This window comes from Nothoprocta perdicaria, unplaced genomic scaffold (genome assembly GCF_003342845.1).
Source record: "Nothoprocta perdicaria isolate Ctin4 unplaced genomic scaffold, notPer1 scaffold_2, whole genome shotgun sequence".
Taxonomy (NCBI): domain Eukaryota; kingdom Metazoa; phylum Chordata; class Aves; order Tinamiformes; family Tinamidae; genus Nothoprocta; species Nothoprocta perdicaria.
In genome coordinates, this window is record NW_020455204.1 from 7,381,847 (window position 1) to 7,400,597 (window position 18,751).

The 18,751-nt window shown below is 55.1% G+C and overlaps 1 protein-coding gene across 2 annotated transcripts in view; it reads left to right on the forward strand.

Moving 5' to 3' along the window:
* NCOR2 (nuclear receptor corepressor 2) overlaps window positions 1–9,756 on the forward strand; it is a 128,971-nt gene extending 119,215 nt beyond the window's left edge. For both annotated transcript variants that reach the window (XM_026037608.1, XM_026037607.1), the window contains exons 38-46: window positions 819–962; window positions 1,095–1,243; window positions 1,521–1,714; window positions 3,301–3,450; window positions 4,219–4,364; window positions 5,478–5,531; window positions 7,646–7,873; window positions 8,875–9,054; window positions 9,276–9,756. In XM_026037608.1, the coding sequence (XP_025893393.1) occupies window positions 819–962; window positions 1,095–1,243; window positions 1,521–1,714; window positions 3,301–3,450; window positions 4,219–4,364; window positions 5,478–5,531; window positions 7,646–7,873; window positions 8,875–9,054; window positions 9,276–9,451 (1,421 nt within the window). In that variant the 3' untranslated portion in view covers window positions 9,452–9,756. The remainder of the gene's footprint in view (window positions 1–818; window positions 963–1,094; window positions 1,244–1,520; window positions 1,715–3,300; window positions 3,451–4,218; window positions 4,365–5,477; window positions 5,532–7,645; window positions 7,874–8,874; window positions 9,055–9,275) is intronic.
* Window positions 9,757–18,751: the final 8,995 nt, after the last annotated feature.

The window sequence follows — 18,751 nt, forward strand, 5'->3', positions numbered from 1 at the left end:
TGTGTCTCCCTTGCTGCAGAGCACTGGGCTTGGGGTTCAGGGTGTCTAGGACACCTTGGTCCCTTGCAGCCAGTCTACAGAAGCATGGCCTGTGTGAGCCTCRCTTTTCTTACTCTGACAAAGGTGGTGATGGTCCCCCGTTCCAGCTTGGCCTGTTCTGATGCAGGTTGAGGAGCACCAGGGGCTCAAAGGCAGTTTAAGGTCAAGGAGCCCCAATGTGTCACTCTGATGTCTTTAGAGCAGGATGTGGAGTCTGAAGGGTCTGATTTCCAGTTTTCAAATCACTGGTGTTGGCTGCATTGGCCTTTGGGCTTTTCTTTRTAGAGCACTTCAAGATACCCCTTGCCACTCACCTCCCCACGCGCAGGGAATCGCCTCCTTCCTGGCATAGCCTGGTTTCTATTTTTCCATGTTTCACGACGGGATGGAGAAGGGCCAAGAACAGGGCCAGTGTGGAGGGGCTGCGTTTGGTTCGTGCCCTTGAGCTGTGGTACTCCCACTCCATGGGGAACACAGTGCTCTCACGGACGTCACCAAAAGGCAAATTTGGAAGAGGTCTGTTGTTCCCGCTCTGTGAGCAGGTGTCCCAGGGCTGCTTGGATGACAGATACATGTTGTCCTTGTCCCACGCTGCCCCATCCTCTCCGCTGCTCAACATCCACATCTGCTCCTTGTAGTTTCACCCAACAGGTCTTCCTAGACCTCTTCATTCCCCCCTTAGCTGAACAARAGACTCTTCCTGCGAGCAACTGGTTGCATCCACACTCAGAAAGAGCAAAGGGAGCTCTGGCACAACAGCCCTTCTTCCCCTTCCACAGGCTTCCACGGTGGCTACAGCCCAGACCGCATYGAGGCCGTGAGTCCGGTGAGCTCGCCCAGCCTGGCCCATGAGAAGGGTGCCAAGCTGCTGCAGGACCCGGAGAAGGGACACGCAGAGCATGACCTGCGACAGAAGCAGCAAGGTGAGGTTGGCGCCACAGCGGGCACTGTCCAGCTCTCCRTGCCCCAGTGCCACGTCAGGACATTGCTCGATAGCTGAGGAGGAGGAGGCAGCTTTCCTCGCGCTCCAGCCCTGTCCTTTGTGCCTCCTGCAGCCTCGCTGAAGGCCTCGGCTCCCGAAGCTGCCCACCTGCAGCACCTCCGCTCGTCGGAGAGCCAGCAGCCGCCGTGCCAGCCGCTGCAGGCCAGCCCGAGCGTCAAAGGCATGAACCAGCGYGTGGTCACGCTGGCGCAGCACATCAGCGTAAGTGAGCTTGGTCCCTCCTTCCCGGGGCCCTTGGTGGGAGGACACAACCATCGCCAGAGCTGAGCTGATACCYGTCTGGCAGGGAAGGCCAGGGGTGATGCTGGAGACCAGAGCACCGTGGTTTGGTGCCCCGTGCATGTTCAGCCYGGGTGGTTCAAGCCAACCAAGGGGAAGCGCAGCCAGTGCAGAGCATCTCCTGCTCGCCCTCTCAATAGAGTCCCACAAAGCAGGAAGCAGAAACCAACTCTCTTTCTGACTTGGGGTCCTCTTCTAGGAGGTCATCACCCAGGACTACACGCGCCACCACCCYCAGCAGCTCAACTCGCACATCCAGACGCCGGTGTACTCCTTCCCYGGGGCCGCGTGCCCCGTGCTGGACCTGCGGCGCACGCCCAGCGAGGCCTATCTGCAGCAGCAGGAGCACGCGGCAGCCTCCAGGATCTCCCCGCAGAACGAAGGAGGCAAACGGTGAGAGCAGAGCGACCAAGTGGGCACGGGCGGGCGGCCGGGCAAGCGGGAGCGCAGCCGGAGCGAGGATGCCAGGGGAGCAGGGCAGGGATGATGCCGTGGGTGACCCTGGTGGTTGCTGAATTTATGTYCCCTGCTTGGGGCTCACGTGCATCGCCTCTTTGTAAAACCCAGAGCCTGAAGCTGTGTTCTGATCTTGGCACTTTTGCCCTGTGGTGCCTCTCTTGCTTCCCCACTTGTCTCAGGGATGCTCTGTGGACACCCCTAAAGTCTGTTYGTGACCCCCTTCTCCAGCCCCTGGTGTCCCTGGTCCCTCGCAGGTCACTGCCTGGTGACCTTCCAGATCCCAGGTAGTTCCAAAAAATCCAGTGCAATTCTTATTCCGATTCAAAATGAATTTTATCTCATCCTTTTCCAGTGAATCAGAAGCTTGTTAGATGTATATGTGCTGTGTCATCTATAATTATCCATTTCAGGCACCAGCTTTGTTTTTTYTAAGTCATTTTAAAATCATGCAAGTGGCATCACAAGGAAAGTATAACTGCTGCTATAGTGAGTTGTAAAAATGGGAGTCTTTCATTGGAAATCCTAGGGTGGGATCTGCCCTCCTGCCCTAATGCAGACAGGTCAATGAGACCCCGATGCATCCAGRAAATGGGGGTCTCCAAACCTGCAACCTTGTGTCAATAAATAGGGTTATTTTTCCCAGCTCTGCATGGCCCTAGAATAGACTTTATAGCATGAGGAGAGAGAACACAGCCCTGGCCACCCAGAGAAGAAAAAAAATAAAAATAAAAAAAAAGAAACCACAGAAAGAACAAAGACGTAAATTCCCAGAACTCGSCGTGAGGAATTCCTCGCGGACACGACCCTGGCTGTCTCCCAAGCTGCTACGTTCAGGGATCAGAGGCCGGCCCGTGGCTGGTGGGTCCCCTCCAGGCTGGCCCCAGTGCCGGGCTGCTCTGTAGCAGCCAGCGAGCCCGAGCACAGCCCTCCTTGGCCCTGCAGAGGCTCTGCCTGCCCGTGCGGCCCCAAAGCCAACCCGTTCCCACCCTGCCTGGGGCAGTGGCTGCGTGGTGCCCTCCTGGAGCGCAGTGGCCACCTCCCGTGTGTTAGCAAGAGCCGTGCAGGATGAGGAGGGACATCTCCCCACACGTCTGTGCCCCAGCCCAGCCAAGGACCACGCGCCGCTCCAGGGGCAGCGGCAATCAGGGTCCCCACAAGCGCAGAACGAGCACGAGGGACCCGTGGGCTGAGCCAGAATGTCCCGGGACTCATCCCTCCATCCCCCCGAGTATCTAACTATATTTGGGCCAGTCGCTGGCTGGCCCATTGCCCAGAAATCTGGGCCACATCTCAGTTCAGGCCTTCTCTGCACGCCTGTGGTTCAAAAAATGCCCAAGCGGCTCAGCTCCTACGGCTTGTGTTAAAAGGAGCTGCGAGCCCAAAGCGGGGGGAAGCTTTGGCTCCTTCCCTTGCTTTACGGAAAGCTATTTTAGTCCTCCCCACTCCCGCTCACCCCCAGCCGCTGTGCGGAGCCGCAGCGTGTTGCAATAGGAGGTTGCATCTCCCCATCCCGTCCGCAGATCCCCGGAGCAGAGCAAAGCGGCGGCCGAGAGAGGGCCGGACAACTGTATCGAGCCGGTCTCGCCACCAGACGGCGTGGCGGACTCGGAGCACGCCAAGAGCGCCACGTACCCCATCCTGTACCGAGAGGGCGAGCAGCTGGAGCAGAGGTGACGCGGAGGGACGGGGCGCTGGAGGCCACACGAGGGGGTCCCCTTGTCCCCGTGCCGCGTGGGGCTGCGGGGTGCCCTGCCTCAGCCTTGCTCTGCGGAGAAGCCCCGTGGCTGGGCCAGCTGCGGGGTGTCTCCTTTTGGTAGCTCCGTTAATCCAGAGGCAGGGTGAGGGGCCAGCTGCCTCTGGAAACGGCCTCTCCAAGGAGCTGGCCTCTGAGATCCCCTTCCTCGATGGAGCCTCGTGCGTTTGCCCGCTGCTCTGCAAGCACAACCTAGCAAAGTGCCCAACTCCTGCAGACACYGGGTAGAACAGAGGTGTTCTGGGGCAGCCTGTAGATCCCAATACTTCAGCTCCGATCCCTTTCTCCGGAGCGGGCAATGGCCTGGCAGTTCTTTGGCACCTTTGGAAACATCTCCCTTTACAAACTTCATGAAAGTTTAGCTGAGCAGGAAAGATCTGCTTTTAGGGAACTGGGTTTGAGGCCTGTGAAGGGAATTTAGTTGGGCTCATTCATTGAAAGGTTGGAATAATTAGGAAAGAAGAACTTTTCCTGCAGCCAAAAGTAACGTCACATTCCAGATGGATGTCTATAGGGCTTAGAGTGGTGTTTCCTCACTGTGATATATTTAAAATAGCGCTGGACAGAGAACTTGGAGATACCAAACAATGCAGGAGCCCAAGGGCTGATTCGGGGGAGATTCAGTTGAGGTGGGATTTGGTGAACTGGACATCACACTGGTTTCTAACAGGCTTTTTCATTGCAGGATGGGGTCCAAGTCCCCCGGAAATAACAGCCAGCCCCCAGCTTTCTTTAGCAAGCTGACGGAGAGCAACTCTGCCATGGTGAAATCCAAGAAGCAGGAGATCATCAAGAAACTCAGCACGACCAACAAGAACGAGACGGAGTACAGTAAGGASCTGTGGGGAGGCGAGTGAGGGGCGCAGGGGGGCGAGTTGGGAGGACACGTGAAGCAAAGGAGACTTGGGAGTGGGTGCTGCTGTGATTAAGGACTGCGACTCCCACCCCGTTGTCTCCTGGTCATGCTGAGATTTGCTGGGAAGCGCCGGTACCAGCTGCTTTCTACAGTGAGCCCCCTGGTCCTGGGTGGCTGTGAGCATCCGAGGAGGTGGCAGGAGGGTGTCCCAGCTGCGTGGCCCCTTGCTATGGGTCTGTCAGTCCAACCTGTGTGGCAGCAGCAGGTAAACCAAACAGGATGGATGTAATGAGTTGAGCATGGAGGAGACTTAAGAGCAATTGATATTTTAATGAGTGGCCAGGCAAGCTGCATCCTTCCTCCTTGAGGTGCATCTCCCCGCAGGGTTACATTAATCCCTCCATCAATACTGGTACAGCTCTGTAAAACTAACCAGGCTGGCTTGTATTAGAAATTCAGCCCRTTCATTCATTAACCACTAATAGAGTAGATAGGATCATGATTTAATTTAGCCCAGCATTATACAGTCAATACTAATTCAATTTGAATCCATCTTACAACAGCTGCATCGGATAAGAGGGACCAAGCTGTCTCGTCTCCTGGATGATGTTACCATGAGCCAACTGTATTGTTATGCCCCTTCGGGGCCACGCGGCTGAGCCCCGTGACATTCCACACTTTCCCTTATCAAGGGAAAATACACAGAAATAGGAAACGGCTCTTATTTTATGAGAATTTCTGTTATTCTAACGAAAGCGATATCCAAGTCAAACAGCTCAGCTCAGAMGGAAAATATTGATTTAGCATTTCTCCTCCTCCCCACTGCCCCAACCTGCTCCCTGGCCCTGGGGATTTGAGAAGCCCTGCAGGCAGGAGAGGGGGTTGAGCCCCTCAGAGCTGGTAACACGGAGGGGCTGMAGGGGGACAGGTCAGCACCGAGCACGGAGACCCTGCACATGGGCTGTTGCCCGCCTGGGCACTGTGATGGGGACACCAGCATCTTGCCATGGCCAGTGTGACAGGTCTGTCCTTACAGCCAGCCTACTTGTGCTGCTCCCACTACTAAAGAACTCCTTTCTTTTCCCCAGATGTTGGGCAGCCCGGGACAGAGATTTTCAATATGCCAGCCATTACCGGAGCAGGTAACTCTCACACTTGATCTATACCATGCCTCATCCCTTATAGACTTCACAGCTATGAAGAAGAGGAGACTCRGTAGATTTAAATTGGGTTGAGGAGCCGGTTTTTGTGGTTGTTTTTTTGCAATAAGACCTGGTGTAACTGTCGCTGAGAGGCTAAAGGCCTCAACACACTGTTGGAGGCAAGGCAGCCTAACTCCTCTGAAGACCTTGCAGGCCTCAGAGGTTGAGCAGTGGTTAAAACCCCAATAGTGACACCAGCAGAAGGTTTGTCACAAGGGCTCGGCCAGCTCTTGCTGGGTTGGCCGTCTGATTCGAGGCGTGCTAGCCCTGGAGACAGGTAAGGGAGATCCAGCCTCGCTGGGAGCCACAGCAGATCTTGAGAACCTCATGCTGCTCTTGGCAGGACCTTGTGGCCGTGCACGTAGGAGGAGAAGACGATGGAGGGTAGGAGGGCATCAGGAAAGGCAGTGAGGGTTGGAAGGGGGCTTCCCACCACCGCAGGCTGGATGTGATGTGGGAATCAGGCATCCAGAGCATCCTGTAGCCTTCAAGTGAGCCTGTTTGTGTGAAGAGGTGACGACTGTGAGCAGAGGGAAGGGGTTATCTGGGTTAGGGCAGACGGCTGCTGCCAGTGCACACAGTCCTCCAGGTCCCTACAGCACAGGCTGGTTTTGCTTTGCCCGTAGCGGGGAGGAGAAGGGGCAGCTGGTGGCTGCTCGTCCCCTGCAGCCACGTCGCACAGTCGGTCCCTGCAGAAGAGCTCCCTGGGCAGGACTGTGTCACCCGCTGACCACGCAGGAGGGGGAGTCCCTGGTGCCTTTGGGCTGAGGGCAGCCTAAAGGAGCAGCAGTTTTGGTGTTTCCCGAGGCAGCCGCCCGCTCCGACACCCCTGTGTTTCACAGCGCTGACACCCTGCGGCATGGGAGCCGCTCCGGGCGGCTGTTTGGGAGCACGAACAGGAGTCCCTGAACTACCCAGCTGTCCCACAAGCAGGGATAGAGCCCAGGGCCACCCTGGCTTGTGGCCACCACTGAGCCGGGCATCGGGGCAGGGAGTCCCTGGCACCTCCGCATCCCTATGAGACTTCGCTGCCGTTGCTGATCCCGAGCCAAGAGCCCTGTAGGCATCAGTGCTGGAATGTTGTGAGGGCTCGGAGGTGTTTGGGACAAGGAGGCAGGAGAGCAGGAGGCTGCTGGAGGCCCCAGCTCCCCGGATTGCAAAACTGCTGCCGAGAGCCAGCCCGGCGCAGCGCCCGTCCCGCGAGGGCCCGAGGGGGATGAGGAGCCCGGGCTGGCGTGGAGGGGACGCCGGGACCCGCTGCCCCTCTCCAGGAGGACGAGGGAGCCCGGGAGCCGCCGCCTCCGGAGCGGAGGGGCCGGGCTCGGCGCCCGCGTGTCTCTATTTTGCCCTCGCTTGTGTCGTGTAACCGCCGCCGCGCTGGGAATGCCGGTCGCGTGGCTGAGCCGCTGGTCCCGCGCGCCGCTGCACCATAACTGCATGGCTTTGAGACTCACCGGCCAGGGACGGGAGGGCTCTTCCTCGCCACCGCCCRCCCGCGCCGGCCACCTGCTCCCCAGCACGGCCCTGGGCAGGCTCTCCACAGGCGCCCCCAGCCCCTTCCTTCCCTCTTTTCCTCCTTGAGAAAGCGGCCCAGCCTCCGGCGTGTCCACGTGCCGGGGTTTCCAGCCAGGTGGGATCCATGCGGGAGCATCCTGTTGGCCCCGGCCACGCGGGAAGCGCCCTGTCCCGCTGTGCCTCCCCGGGGGGGCTCTGCAAAGACCCTCCCTCCATCTCTCCCTCCTTCCCTCTCTCCTTCCTGGCCCTCCCGAGCCTTCTGCCCCGGGAAGCCCGTGCCCAGAGATGCGGGATCAGCCCCGTCCCCTGTCCCGGGGCGGGTCGCAGCGGGAGGCGGCGGGGGCCCCGCCAGCGACCCGGTGTCACGGGGCCCTAAAGATGGACATGACAAAGTGTGTTGCTTTGCGGGAATGTGCTGACTGTTTGTTTCTTCCCTCCTCCCTTGTCTCCTTTCTCCCCTTCCCCGTCCCCCCCATCTTTCTTCTCATTTGGCTCCCTCCCACCCCCCCGTCCCCATCTTTCCTCCCCGTATCTCCCAGGGCTAATCAGTTGTAGGAGCCAGGCGGTCCAAGAGAATTCCAGTACCAACATGGGGTTGGAGGCAATAATTAGGAAAGCCCTAATGGGTAAATATGACGAGCAGTGGGAAGAGCGCTCACCTCTCAGTGCCAATGCTTTTAACCCTCTGAATGCCAGTGCAAGCCTGCCCGCTGCTATGCCCATAACTCCTGCTGATGGACGAAACGAGGACGTGCGCTCCTTGCCAGGTCTGCAGCCCTCTCCCCCTTTGCTCTCTCTGTGTTATTAATTCTCGGCCTTGATATTTCCCCTTTCACGGGTGGATTTGTTCCCCCTCCCAATACACACCTCGTTTTTTGTTGTTGTTGTTGTTCATTTTGGTTCCTTCCCTCCTCCCGCCCCGGCTTGGAGCTTTGTGAATCCGCTGATTAATCCTGGTCTTGATGTTAATTCAATAGTCTCGGGAGGTGCTGTTGCTTTCTCTAAACCACTGACTGTGCTCCTTTCCCCATTTGTTGTTTTTTAATATCTCCTTTCCTTAGCACGTTGAGGAGGTTTATGGGGGCAAGAAAAGAAATCCCCAAATGCCAAAGCCATAAACTGAAACAGCTCCCCCTAAACCGTCCATAACGCCCCTGCCAGCCCGGGGGGCAGCGGCTGGGCCGAGCTTGGGCAGCCTGGGGCCGCGGGCCGGAGCTCGGACACTCGCTGCAGCCGTGGCCGCTGCTCCGGGACAGCGGCCGCTTCCRCAGGGGAGCCCGGAGGAGCGGACAGACGGATGGATGGGGGCTCGGAGCCAGGCGGGGAGCCCAGGGAAAAGGGGGAGCGCTGAGCAGGGCAGGAGCCCTTCGCGCTGCGGCTGCCCTCGGCTCCGGCTGCGACAGGGATTGGGGCAGCTGGAACCGGGCCAGGCGCTCCAGTCTTTGGCGGGATCAGCTTTCCTGGCTCCTGCRGGAAGTCGCCTGCTGCTTCCATCCATCCGTCCATCCCTCTTYCCAAAGAGCCGGGTGCCCTGCCTAGCAGCGGGTTCGGGGTTTGGCTTTAAACCTCTCGCAAACGGGCTGGCGGCCGCCGAGGGCTTTGCCGGGGGTTAAGGGGAGCCTTGGACGCGCAGCCAGGGGACGGGGGGCGCGTGGGGCTGCGGATGCGCCCGCTCCCGGCAACGTGGGGAGCAGCTCGGCCCCTTCGGCGGCGTGGGGCGAGCGCCGGGTCCCGCCGGACAGTGACGAGCGGCCCCTTCTCTTTGCAGGAGGAGGAGGGAAGCCAAAGATCGCGGCCAGGCCCAACAGCCGCAAGGCCAAGTCGCCGGCGCCGGGGCTCTCCTCCGGCGAGCGGCCGCCCTCCGTCTCCTCCGTGCACTCGGAGGGCGACTGCAACAGGCGGACGCCGCTCACCAACCGCGTCTGGGAGGACCGGCCGTCGTCCGCAGGTACCACGGGACGGGACGGGGTGCGTGGGGCCCGCGGGGCGGCCCTGCTGCTGGTGTCCCCATGGGGCTCCACGGGGACCCCTGGTGCCGCCCCGCGGCTTTGCCTCCCTGCCGGCCCCGCTGCGGGATGCTCCGTGGGACCCCAACCCCGCGGGTGCCCACGGGGGTCCCCGGGCCGGCTCGCGGCCCCGCGGCGCTGACGCTCGGCTCTCCCCGCGCAGGTTCGACGCCGTTCCCCTACAACCCGCTCACCATGCGGCTGCCCAGCGGGGTGGTGACGGCGGCGCCGGCCGCGACGCTGCCGCCCGGCGCCGCGGGCGCCCAGCACCACGCGTGGGACGAGGAGCCCAAGCCCCTGCTCTGCTCCCAGTACGAGACGCTCTCGGACAGCGAGTGAGCGGCCGGCCGGCGAGCCCAGCGCCGCCCCGCGGCACTGCAGCTTCTTCCGTTTCTTTCTTTTTCCCTCCTCTTTTTTATTTTTTCCTTCCCCCCTTTCCCAACCAGCCAGTCTGGGGGGGGGCTCTTTGGTTTCTGCATTTTTTTTTCTCCTCTCTCAACATCTGGAAGTTTCTGACTCCTCTCCAGTCTGGAAAAAAGGAAAAGAAAAAGCCTTAATGAGATAAAATTCCCGGGAACCCAACTTGGATGCTGGTGCCAGGACTCAAGAGCGAATGTGCGTCTGGCACCGGGGTGGGAAGGCAACGGCACCGGCGGCAGCAGCTTCCCGGGATGCGGCTCGGGGTCTCAGAGTGGTGAGGAGCCCTGGGAATGAGGAGCACGGGGGCCGGATGGACGGACAGACGGACACTGCGGCCTCGCGCCTGTGCCGCCTGCAGGGCGAGGGGCTCCGGGGCACCCAGCGCATCCTGGTGGTGCCGCAGGGATGCGAAACCTTGAGAGGGAAAAAAAAAAAAAAAGGAGTTTCAAAATGTTTAAAAAGAGAAATAGGATCCAAAGGCCCTGGGGGGCGTCTCCGAGCCGGCGCCGGCCGGGGCCGCACGTCGGCCCCACGAGACCTGACGGGCAGGGAGGCGGAGACCCATTTCTTACGAAAAATAATAATAATAATAATAATAGTCCCTTCAGCGAGAGAAATCCTGGGCTTGAGTCRGAGGGAGAGGAGCTGTCCCGGCGGGGGCCGGCACGCTGCACACAAAGGGGCTCGGTGGCTTTAAGTGCATTGTTTTCTGAATGGCGAGAAAAGGCAATTGTAAATTGTATTGGTCTACAGGGTATATTTTTGATACCTTCGGTGAATTATGTCAATATTTTACGCAAGGAAGGACTTTAACAAGACACAGTGTTACATGCTGTAAAAGAGGTTTCTGTTCTTACCCACGGGGCTTTGAGGCATTTGTCCATTGTATGGAAATGTTTAAAAAAAGAAAAAAAAGAAAAAAAAAAAAAAGGAGGAGGAGGCAACGCTGATCCATCAAAGTCACCTGTAAGGCAGGAGAATGTATGAACGTAGTTAAAACACATTAAAAAACCCTTGCCGTGGTCGCAGGGCCCACGGAGCCGTGGCGAGCTCGCCGGGTGCAGGGCCAGGGAGCTCGCAGCAAACGTTTAAAGGCAGAAAAAAAAAGAAAAAAAGGAAAAAAAAAGTTTTTATTGTATTTTTGTGATACACACGAATGCTCTACTTTACTTTTTTTTTTTTTTCATTCCATGATGTTGGATCATATCTGCAGTTACATGGTTAAAGAACAAAATATTAGAATTTTTTTTTTTTCGTTCACTTCCGCTTTCTCGCTCCGGGGGAAAACAATAGCAAAAAAAGAAAAGAAAAAGAAAAAAAAAACCCAAAATGTATTAAATGCTTCGCATTCTGTACGCTCGAGGAAAAACAAAAAAAAACCAGCCCCACGGCACAGACTTTCTGCCTCTTCTGCTGCTGGGTGGAGGAGCCGGGGGGGAGAGGGGCCGGCGCCGACCCGATTCCTTTTCCCCCTTCCCCTGTTCGAGGTTGATTCCAATTTCAAAGCAAGAGAATGACGGTGTTCGTTGTTTGGTTGGGGTTTGGGGTTTTTTCTTTTTTTTTTTTTTTGGTTGTTTTTTTTTTCTGTTTTTTACAATGTACAGGTTTTTAATGTTCATCGATGTTTGTCTTTTCTGTTGTGCTTTTTTTTTTTTTTTTAAGAAAAAAAAAAAGAAAATGAGAAAACGCAYGAGCGCTGTGGGCAGTCTTTGGGTTCCCGCGTGCTGGTGCCAGCGTCGCCGCGGCTCTGCCCTGCAACGCGGGCACAGCCGCCCTTCGGGAATAGCTGGTCATGAGCTCCACGTCCTGCCGGGAAAAGCCCCCATTCCAGCCTCTTGGAAGCCTCCTCCTTAACCCTTTTTTGGGGTAAAAAAAAGCAGAACAAGAGCTGAGCAATGAACAAAGCTCCCGGTGGGCACGGCAGCAGCGCTGTGAGCTGCTTTGGTCTTGGGAAGACGTCAAGAAAGGTGGTTTTCTACTGGAAAATGGATGCAGTTRTGATGGGAACAGTCCTGGGAGAGCCCATGCGGCCTCTGCAGGATGTGCCAGGCTGAACCTGGCATCTCCTTCCCATCCCCTTTGGCTTCCACCTCCATTGAGGGCCAAGGAGCTGCCGACGGCTCGTGAGGAGTCCGGGGGGCTCAAAGCTGCACGAATAAATATTGACCCCGGGCTGCTGCCAAGGTCTTGTGCTGGATGGGGGCTGGAGGCGTTTGCAGGGTTGCTTTAGTCGGTGCTCCCCTCCGAGGGGTGGATGGATGGAGGGTGGGTGGGTGGACGGATGGATGCATGCATGGACAGATGGATGATGGACAGATGGATGGTGGACGGATGGATGGGCAGGCAGATCTTATCGGCAGGTACTGGGACCTGCTGTTTGCAGTGGGAGGGATGTGCAGCAGCCCCCGGCTCTTCTGGTCCTTTCTGGGGGTTTGTGYAACGGGATCCGCAGCAGCGGGATCCTGCGCTTGGAAAGTCCAGCTCGGAAGCTGCCGTTCTTGCCCCGGGCTCGGCCGCTTCGCTGCCCCCCCGGCTCTTTCCATTGTGCTGCGTCTCCGAGTGCTGCCCGCAGGCCCGGAGGGCTCCGAGCATCGCCTCCACATCTGCCCATGGGCTCCAGGCTCCAGGCATCGCCTCCACATCTGCCCATGGGCTCCAGGCTCCGGGCATCGCGTCCACATCTGCCCGCGGGCTCCGGGCTCGTCACCCAAAGCGAGAGGAGAGGGATAAAGGAAGGGCTTGGGGGCAGTAACATTGAGCAGCAAAACCCTGCGTTCAGGGTGACCGTTCCCAACATCCCTGCTTGTGCAAGCAAAGGATCCCTGCGCGATTTATCCCTTGAATGGTGCAAAGTTGGGGAGGGGAAATCCATCTTTTGTGCAGGCAAGCTGTACGTAGCTGTTSCCAAGCGAGCTGTGCGAGAGACGGGGCTGTGTGTAGGTCCCCCAGATGTAAATATTTACGCAGCTTGCTGTAGGGCTTGCTGGTCTTCTGCTCCAGGTGGAGGTTGCTGCTCCCTGCTTTTCCGCTCAGGGTTCCCATCCTCGGGAAGGCCTGCAGCTCCAAAGGCAACGAGGGTAAGTTAAGAAGTGGCCTCCTCTGCCTCGGCACCAAAGCGATGAGGGGCTCTGATAGTGATGGCCATGGTCAACAGCTCACATTGATGCTGAAGGAACAGACAGTGGGAAAACTCTAAATTTGAGACCAACCCTTGGGATTTAATGAGGGAAAACCATAGGYCTACTCAAAAAACAACATAAGTATTGAAAATGAAACGGTACAAAAGCAGATGACTTCTAAAGGCAGCAGTAGAAAAAAAGTAGAAATTGAGCTGGAGATGTGGTGGTAGATGGGACTTCTGAAGGGGTCAAGGAGGGTCTCTGATCATCCCCCATCCGTCTYCCCTTGACAGGGACCATGAGGAGGAGCCAAGCGGTGACAAATTGGGCTTTAATTCAGGTTTACCCCCTCCTGACAACCGCGGTGTGTTTGGGGGCTGCCGGGGAGCCCCTTCCCCTCCGCGCAGCCCTTTGCGCCGGGTTTGGTGCCGCGGGGCGCAGAGCTCCGTGCCGCGGCAAGGCTGCCGTCCAGATGTTCCTTCTCACCATGCAGCAGTGTTTAAAAATACATGGGATTCTTTTTCCCTCCCTCTTCCCTTTCGGAGCGCGGGGAGAGGGGGTTTGGACAYGGGAAGGGGGCCGGGAAGCGCCTCTGGAACGGCGCTTTGGCAGGAGTGCCGAGCTGGGTGCTCCGGCAGCGCAGGCGCTCAACGGGYGCTGTTGGGAGCAAGGGGAGACCCAGCTACGAGGGGAAGGGGTCGGGAGGATACAGAGGCTGCTATTTCCTGCGGCATTTGTCAGGAAGACAAACGCGTTTGCTTCAATTCCCTGCGTTTTCCTCCCCGGCCTCCCACACAAGAGCCACACGGACTCTCCCCAGCGCCCTCGGTGATCCAGAGCTCACGGGCTTGGCCTCAGCACCCGTCGCATTGCTGTTACCAAGAATCAGGTCATTTTGAAGGGAAACGGGCAGTTTTCAACACTATATCATAGCTAGTTTGCTGCTGGTGTGTTCCTCCCTTGCCCTTGTTATTTACRTTGAAAATGATAAATGAGGGATTGACGGTTCTTGCTGGCGTGTGAATAATCAGGTTATTTCCCTGCGAATCCCCGGGGAGGCTACGGTTCCTGCAACGCTCCATCAAAGGCAGTGCCGTTGGCAGTGGGTCCGTGTTGTGCCCGTTCCTACCACGCTTTGCAGCCTCCCTCCCTCCCGGGCCATTGGTGTGCTGCAGAAATTCCTCCTCACCAGGCATGCAGCCGGGTCGGGAAGGGGATCTGGAGGTGCCGAACTGGAGAGCGGGGTGTTTTCATGCTGGAAATGTGCTGTCCGCCTGTCTGCTTGCCGGGTAGGAAGGATACAGCAGGAACCAAAGGCTTGGCAGGACGAGCTTTTTCATCCGTGTAGATGGGACCCATGTAGATGAATCTACACTCAGGTGATTCAGGTAAACCAGGGTTACTGCTGTCCTCAAATCCCTCCCTTGSTTCTTGGCTGCCCGTAGCTCTGTTACGTGGCTGTCGTTTCCCCGAGCTCTGCTTTGCTCCATGCCCTGGGGATTCTAGCACAGGGGGTTTTATGATGATGATTATTTAATCTCTGCCTGCCCATTATCAGCAGCTTATTTTAGGTGAGGCTTTTGGCATTTTACACGCAGCATTCTTGCAGTCTGAAAAGAAAAAGCAGCCTAAGTCTTTCCTTCTGTTCGTGAAGGCGTCTAGTCTAAATTCAAAGCCCATCCATTATAACTTCAGCACCTTGTAATCCCTCAGAGATATGTGCAATTACTCTCTGAAATATCCCAGGAGCAGAACTAATACCAAGCATCATCTGCTTAAATTTACAACATCCAAATGGCACAGTAAAAGCCGCTAGCTTAGGGGTTAGCTCATCCGAGCGCGCTTGCCAAAACTCATATCCTGACTACGGCTTTGGCTTGTGAGGGCCCAGCTGCCACCTCCGGAATCTTCCTTGGGCTGCATTCCTGTTTTATGGTTTGATTTAAGTATGGGGAGCGGATGCAGGCGGCCTTTATCTGGCATTTGGGTTTCCCGCCCCGCTCTCGTCCGCGCGGCAGCTCCTCTGCCTTCCCCGCGCGGCTGCGCTCGGCTCCCTCGGGTGCCTCGGTGTCTCCCACGCCTCCCGGCAGCGGCTTGGCAGGGATTTGTGTGCCGAAACGTTCGGGATGAGGGCAGGGACATCCGCACAGGCGCTTCCTGCAGACCCAGAGCGGGTCGGTAACGCGGCTTCCCCGCTCCTTTCCATCCCTTGTTTCTGTCCAAGCCCATTGACTTCATCCCTATAAATCCAGTATGACTTTTCCATGAGGATTAGTGTCAGATTCTTCCTGCAGACATCTTAGGTCTTGGAAGGCAGCTGAGAGCTCTCCTCCTAGCTGGCTGGCAAACCTCAGGCATTTACAGGGATGGCTTTAAKAGAAAGTTCATGGTTAGGCAGAGCTTTAGCCCTGACGCAACCCATCTGCCTTTAGGATTTGGAAAGCTAGAGCGTACCAAGGATCCTGGCAGCGTCCTAGGACATGGATACTTGGATACGACGTAAGCATTGCCTTGCTTCTCCCAGCGGTTTGAAGGGCACGGAAAAGCTGCGAGAGGAATTATTTAAATCGCACACCAGGGCGTCATAACTAGATAGAACAAGATTGAGCAAGAAGAGAGAAATTCAGGGTGAATARCTGCTGACCAGTGGAATTCTGAGCTGCACAAACGGCCTGGCAGGAAACGCGGGTTCCGTGCCCGCTTGCCTGGGCTGTTTCACATTCCCCTGGGCCTAGGTGATGGAGCAGATTTTACAAGTCTTGGCACCACCCAACTGAGCCCGCAGCCTCCGGAGCACCGCGAGCTGAATTCCACTGACAGAGGGAAAACATCCCATCTGGATGGGAAAGCAGCAACAGACACCAAGGCAATGGGTAAACGGATAAGGAGGAAACTCTGAAYACATCAGTATAACAGTTTGTGCATTTTATTATGATATATAAATTTTGTCTTCTTAAATTACTCTGCATGAGTCGAACAGGAAGGGATTATTGTGGAGGGGGAATATACAAAAATAAAAGGATATTGTGAACTACTGCATTACCACATATACAACAGCAAAGTACTTCACAAGCACTTAGAGAATCAGACTTACAAAAATAAAAATATGACACATCCTCATGCACTTCCACCAGGAAATGTTCTCTTCGCCCTCTCTAACCTTCACTCACCTTTCAGCCCCATCGGCAGGTCACCCCTCGCGTGGCAGGACACGTTGCTCAGTTTGATGCCCTCCCAGGACCTGAGAGGGAAGGAGTGTCCCGCAAGACTTAGAAAACAGAGCAGTTATTGATGTGTATAGGGCAGATATTCAGAACTGGTTAATCTGTGTGTGATGGTGAGCTCACGTGGCAGCAGAAACATGAACATCCRCCAAGAGAGATCCGCCCTTCCCTACCAAGCACATACCCATCGGCTCCATGTGCCGGACCGCTCACATTCACAGACCTCAGGGGCTGAAACACTGTGATGGAGAAGGGGTCTGACTTCATTTCAGCCCTAAAGCAGGCAAGGACACTCTTCCCTGCAGGAAAAACGGCAGGTTGCAATTAAAATGGCTAAATATCCCAGCTCACGGTTTTCACAGATAGAACCATTCAATTCCAGATGCGATTCGCACGCCCTCCAGTCTTCAGCTTGCTCTGCAGATTCTTCTGCTCATTGTCCCTCCAGGGACCTTTCCCAATTTTTGTAAGACTCACTCAACATAAATAATAAACAGCACTCACTTCTCTGACCAGCAGCTCACTCAAACGCTGCTATCAACACCCAAACCTCACTTCAGCATTCCCAGAAAGCTGCACCCAAGGTGCAAATCTGTCTGTATTTCACATTGAGAAAAGTAGAGCTGTCTTTACRAAGGAAGAGAGAAAAAAAGGGGGAAAAAAAAGATTTTTGGTCAAACTTGTTCTCTGTGGCTTGTGCAAAGTATTTTTCAGATTCTGAAAGGTCAATGCTGAGGGTTCCCCTTTTGGCCCCAAATGCAAGGACAAGTAATACAGGCCTGTTCCCACCTTGTAAAGGGTGGGAAAAGTAAAGTATCAAAAAGGAATAAGGAAAAGCAAAGGCAGCCAAGACACAACGACACTCTGTTGTRTTCAGAGGCCAAACAAGCACAGAAACAAAGTGGGTAAAGGGCAAACCCCCATCTTTGAGACAGAGACCTTCCAAAACACTCTGTTCCGATGTAAAAGAGAGCATATGAAAAAAAAAAATCTACTATAATGAAAACTAGAAGGCTTCTGTGAAAAATTCTGGTTTCAGAACATAACTATTGAAAGAAAATAACTCTTAAGGGCAAAGTTTGACTTCACCCATCAGGCTCACACAACGATGGAAAACTGGCATCTTAAGATCCTAGGGAAAATTGTGTAGCCACAACCCCAGCTGTTCTAGGAAGCTCCTTCCTAAGCAGCAGTTCCATGCTCCAGGCTCATCCTTTTTACCTTTCAGAGGGTATACATAAATGAGGACCTGTTGTTTGAGATGGAAAATGCTCCATTTAAAAGAAGACCACCTCTCTGATGGGACAAATTGTTCCCTTTTGATGTACAAAATATACTACAAAAAAAGGCACCTCTTGGCTGCTAAGAGTGATTCCTAACGGGCAACACAGTTTGGTTTCTAGTCTCTGAGCAAGAAATCGCCCCTATTCCARTCGTGCAAAAGCAGCCAGGATGAACAGGAGCTCTCCTGATGCCACCTGACTTGGCCATGGAGACAGGAGCGACAGGGACAGGGGCAGGACAGGGCTGTGGGGCTCCAGATTTAAGATTTACAATGGCTGCATCTGACTATGCATCAAATCCATCATTCTGACCAACTTCCTTGTAATCTCGGACAGGGCTGTGGGGATGGGGACCGGAGGGATGACAACCTCACTCCTACAACCGGCTGTCAGCCTAACGCTGCGGTGGGGCCGATGCTCAAGAGGCCTCTTGGCTATGAGAGCTGTCCTGAGGTGCATTTAATAATAATGTGCATTTCTGCATTGCTTGAAACAATTTGGGAAAGAATTCCACGGTCAGTGGAACCCTGGAAATCCTTTGAGAGTTCTCCCTACTTGGTTCTAACTCCAAGACGGTTCTAACTCCCAGACTTTATCACTGACTTAGCACACAACCTATCTCTAAACATAATGATTCTTCCACTGTTAGGATTCAGGTATATATATATATATATATRTATATATATATRTAACAGCTTATGTCCTCTGGTAGAAAAATGGTGCTTCATTTTCAACAAGAGAGCTCTGTTTCATAAAGGTCACAGTTCTGATCGCATCTACCAATTGCCCTTTGAAAATGATGGAAAAGGGCACTATTTAAAATACTATTTTTTTAAAGTTTGTCAGATCGTTTTTTAATCTCTGCGGGTTTGTGCGTCAACTGTTCTGGGCCATCAGCTATGTCTTGTTGACATTGTTAATAGGGTTTCTGACTTGGCTGCTTGACTGTGTTCTGAAATAACTCAATCAGGCTCACAGCAAGTCAGGAGCAAAATGGAAAGTTTAGAAGAGGGAAAGCTGGAAATTAATTTCCGGAGCTACGTAGCTATTTTTTAAGTCTGGGCTCTTACGAGAAGCATGCAAAAATTATTGTAAGATTTCTGGAGATAACTCCCTGCCATTTTTTAAAGGTTTTATGTTTGTAGAAGCCCAAGCGCTGCAGATTTTCAGTGAGCTACCAACACGCAGAGATGCCAGGAGATGTGATTCATGACTGGGGAATGGTTTACCTTGAGGTGGCTGTAGTGACTCCTGCTCTTGCTAAGCTTCCTCACCCTGCTGTAGGGACAACTCAGCTGCTGACTTGTTACAGCCGGGCCGAGGAAGGAAATTAGCACAGACYTGGGCTCTTCAATAACTGTGATTCTATGAGAGACAGTTTGGATGTTCCTCCATGGTCAGTTATCCATGTCACAGGCATGGAAACCACCGAGTGTGTGAGGAATGCTCATGAGTTAGCCCTGCACTGCCTTCCTTAAAGCTAGGTTAGCATCTCCGTGCACTACACTGCTCTGCAACGCAGCCCTGAAAGCCAAAAGGTTCAYGGATGCATCCCTGCAGACTGGCTGCCAGGGCACTCTTAGAAACCAGCTG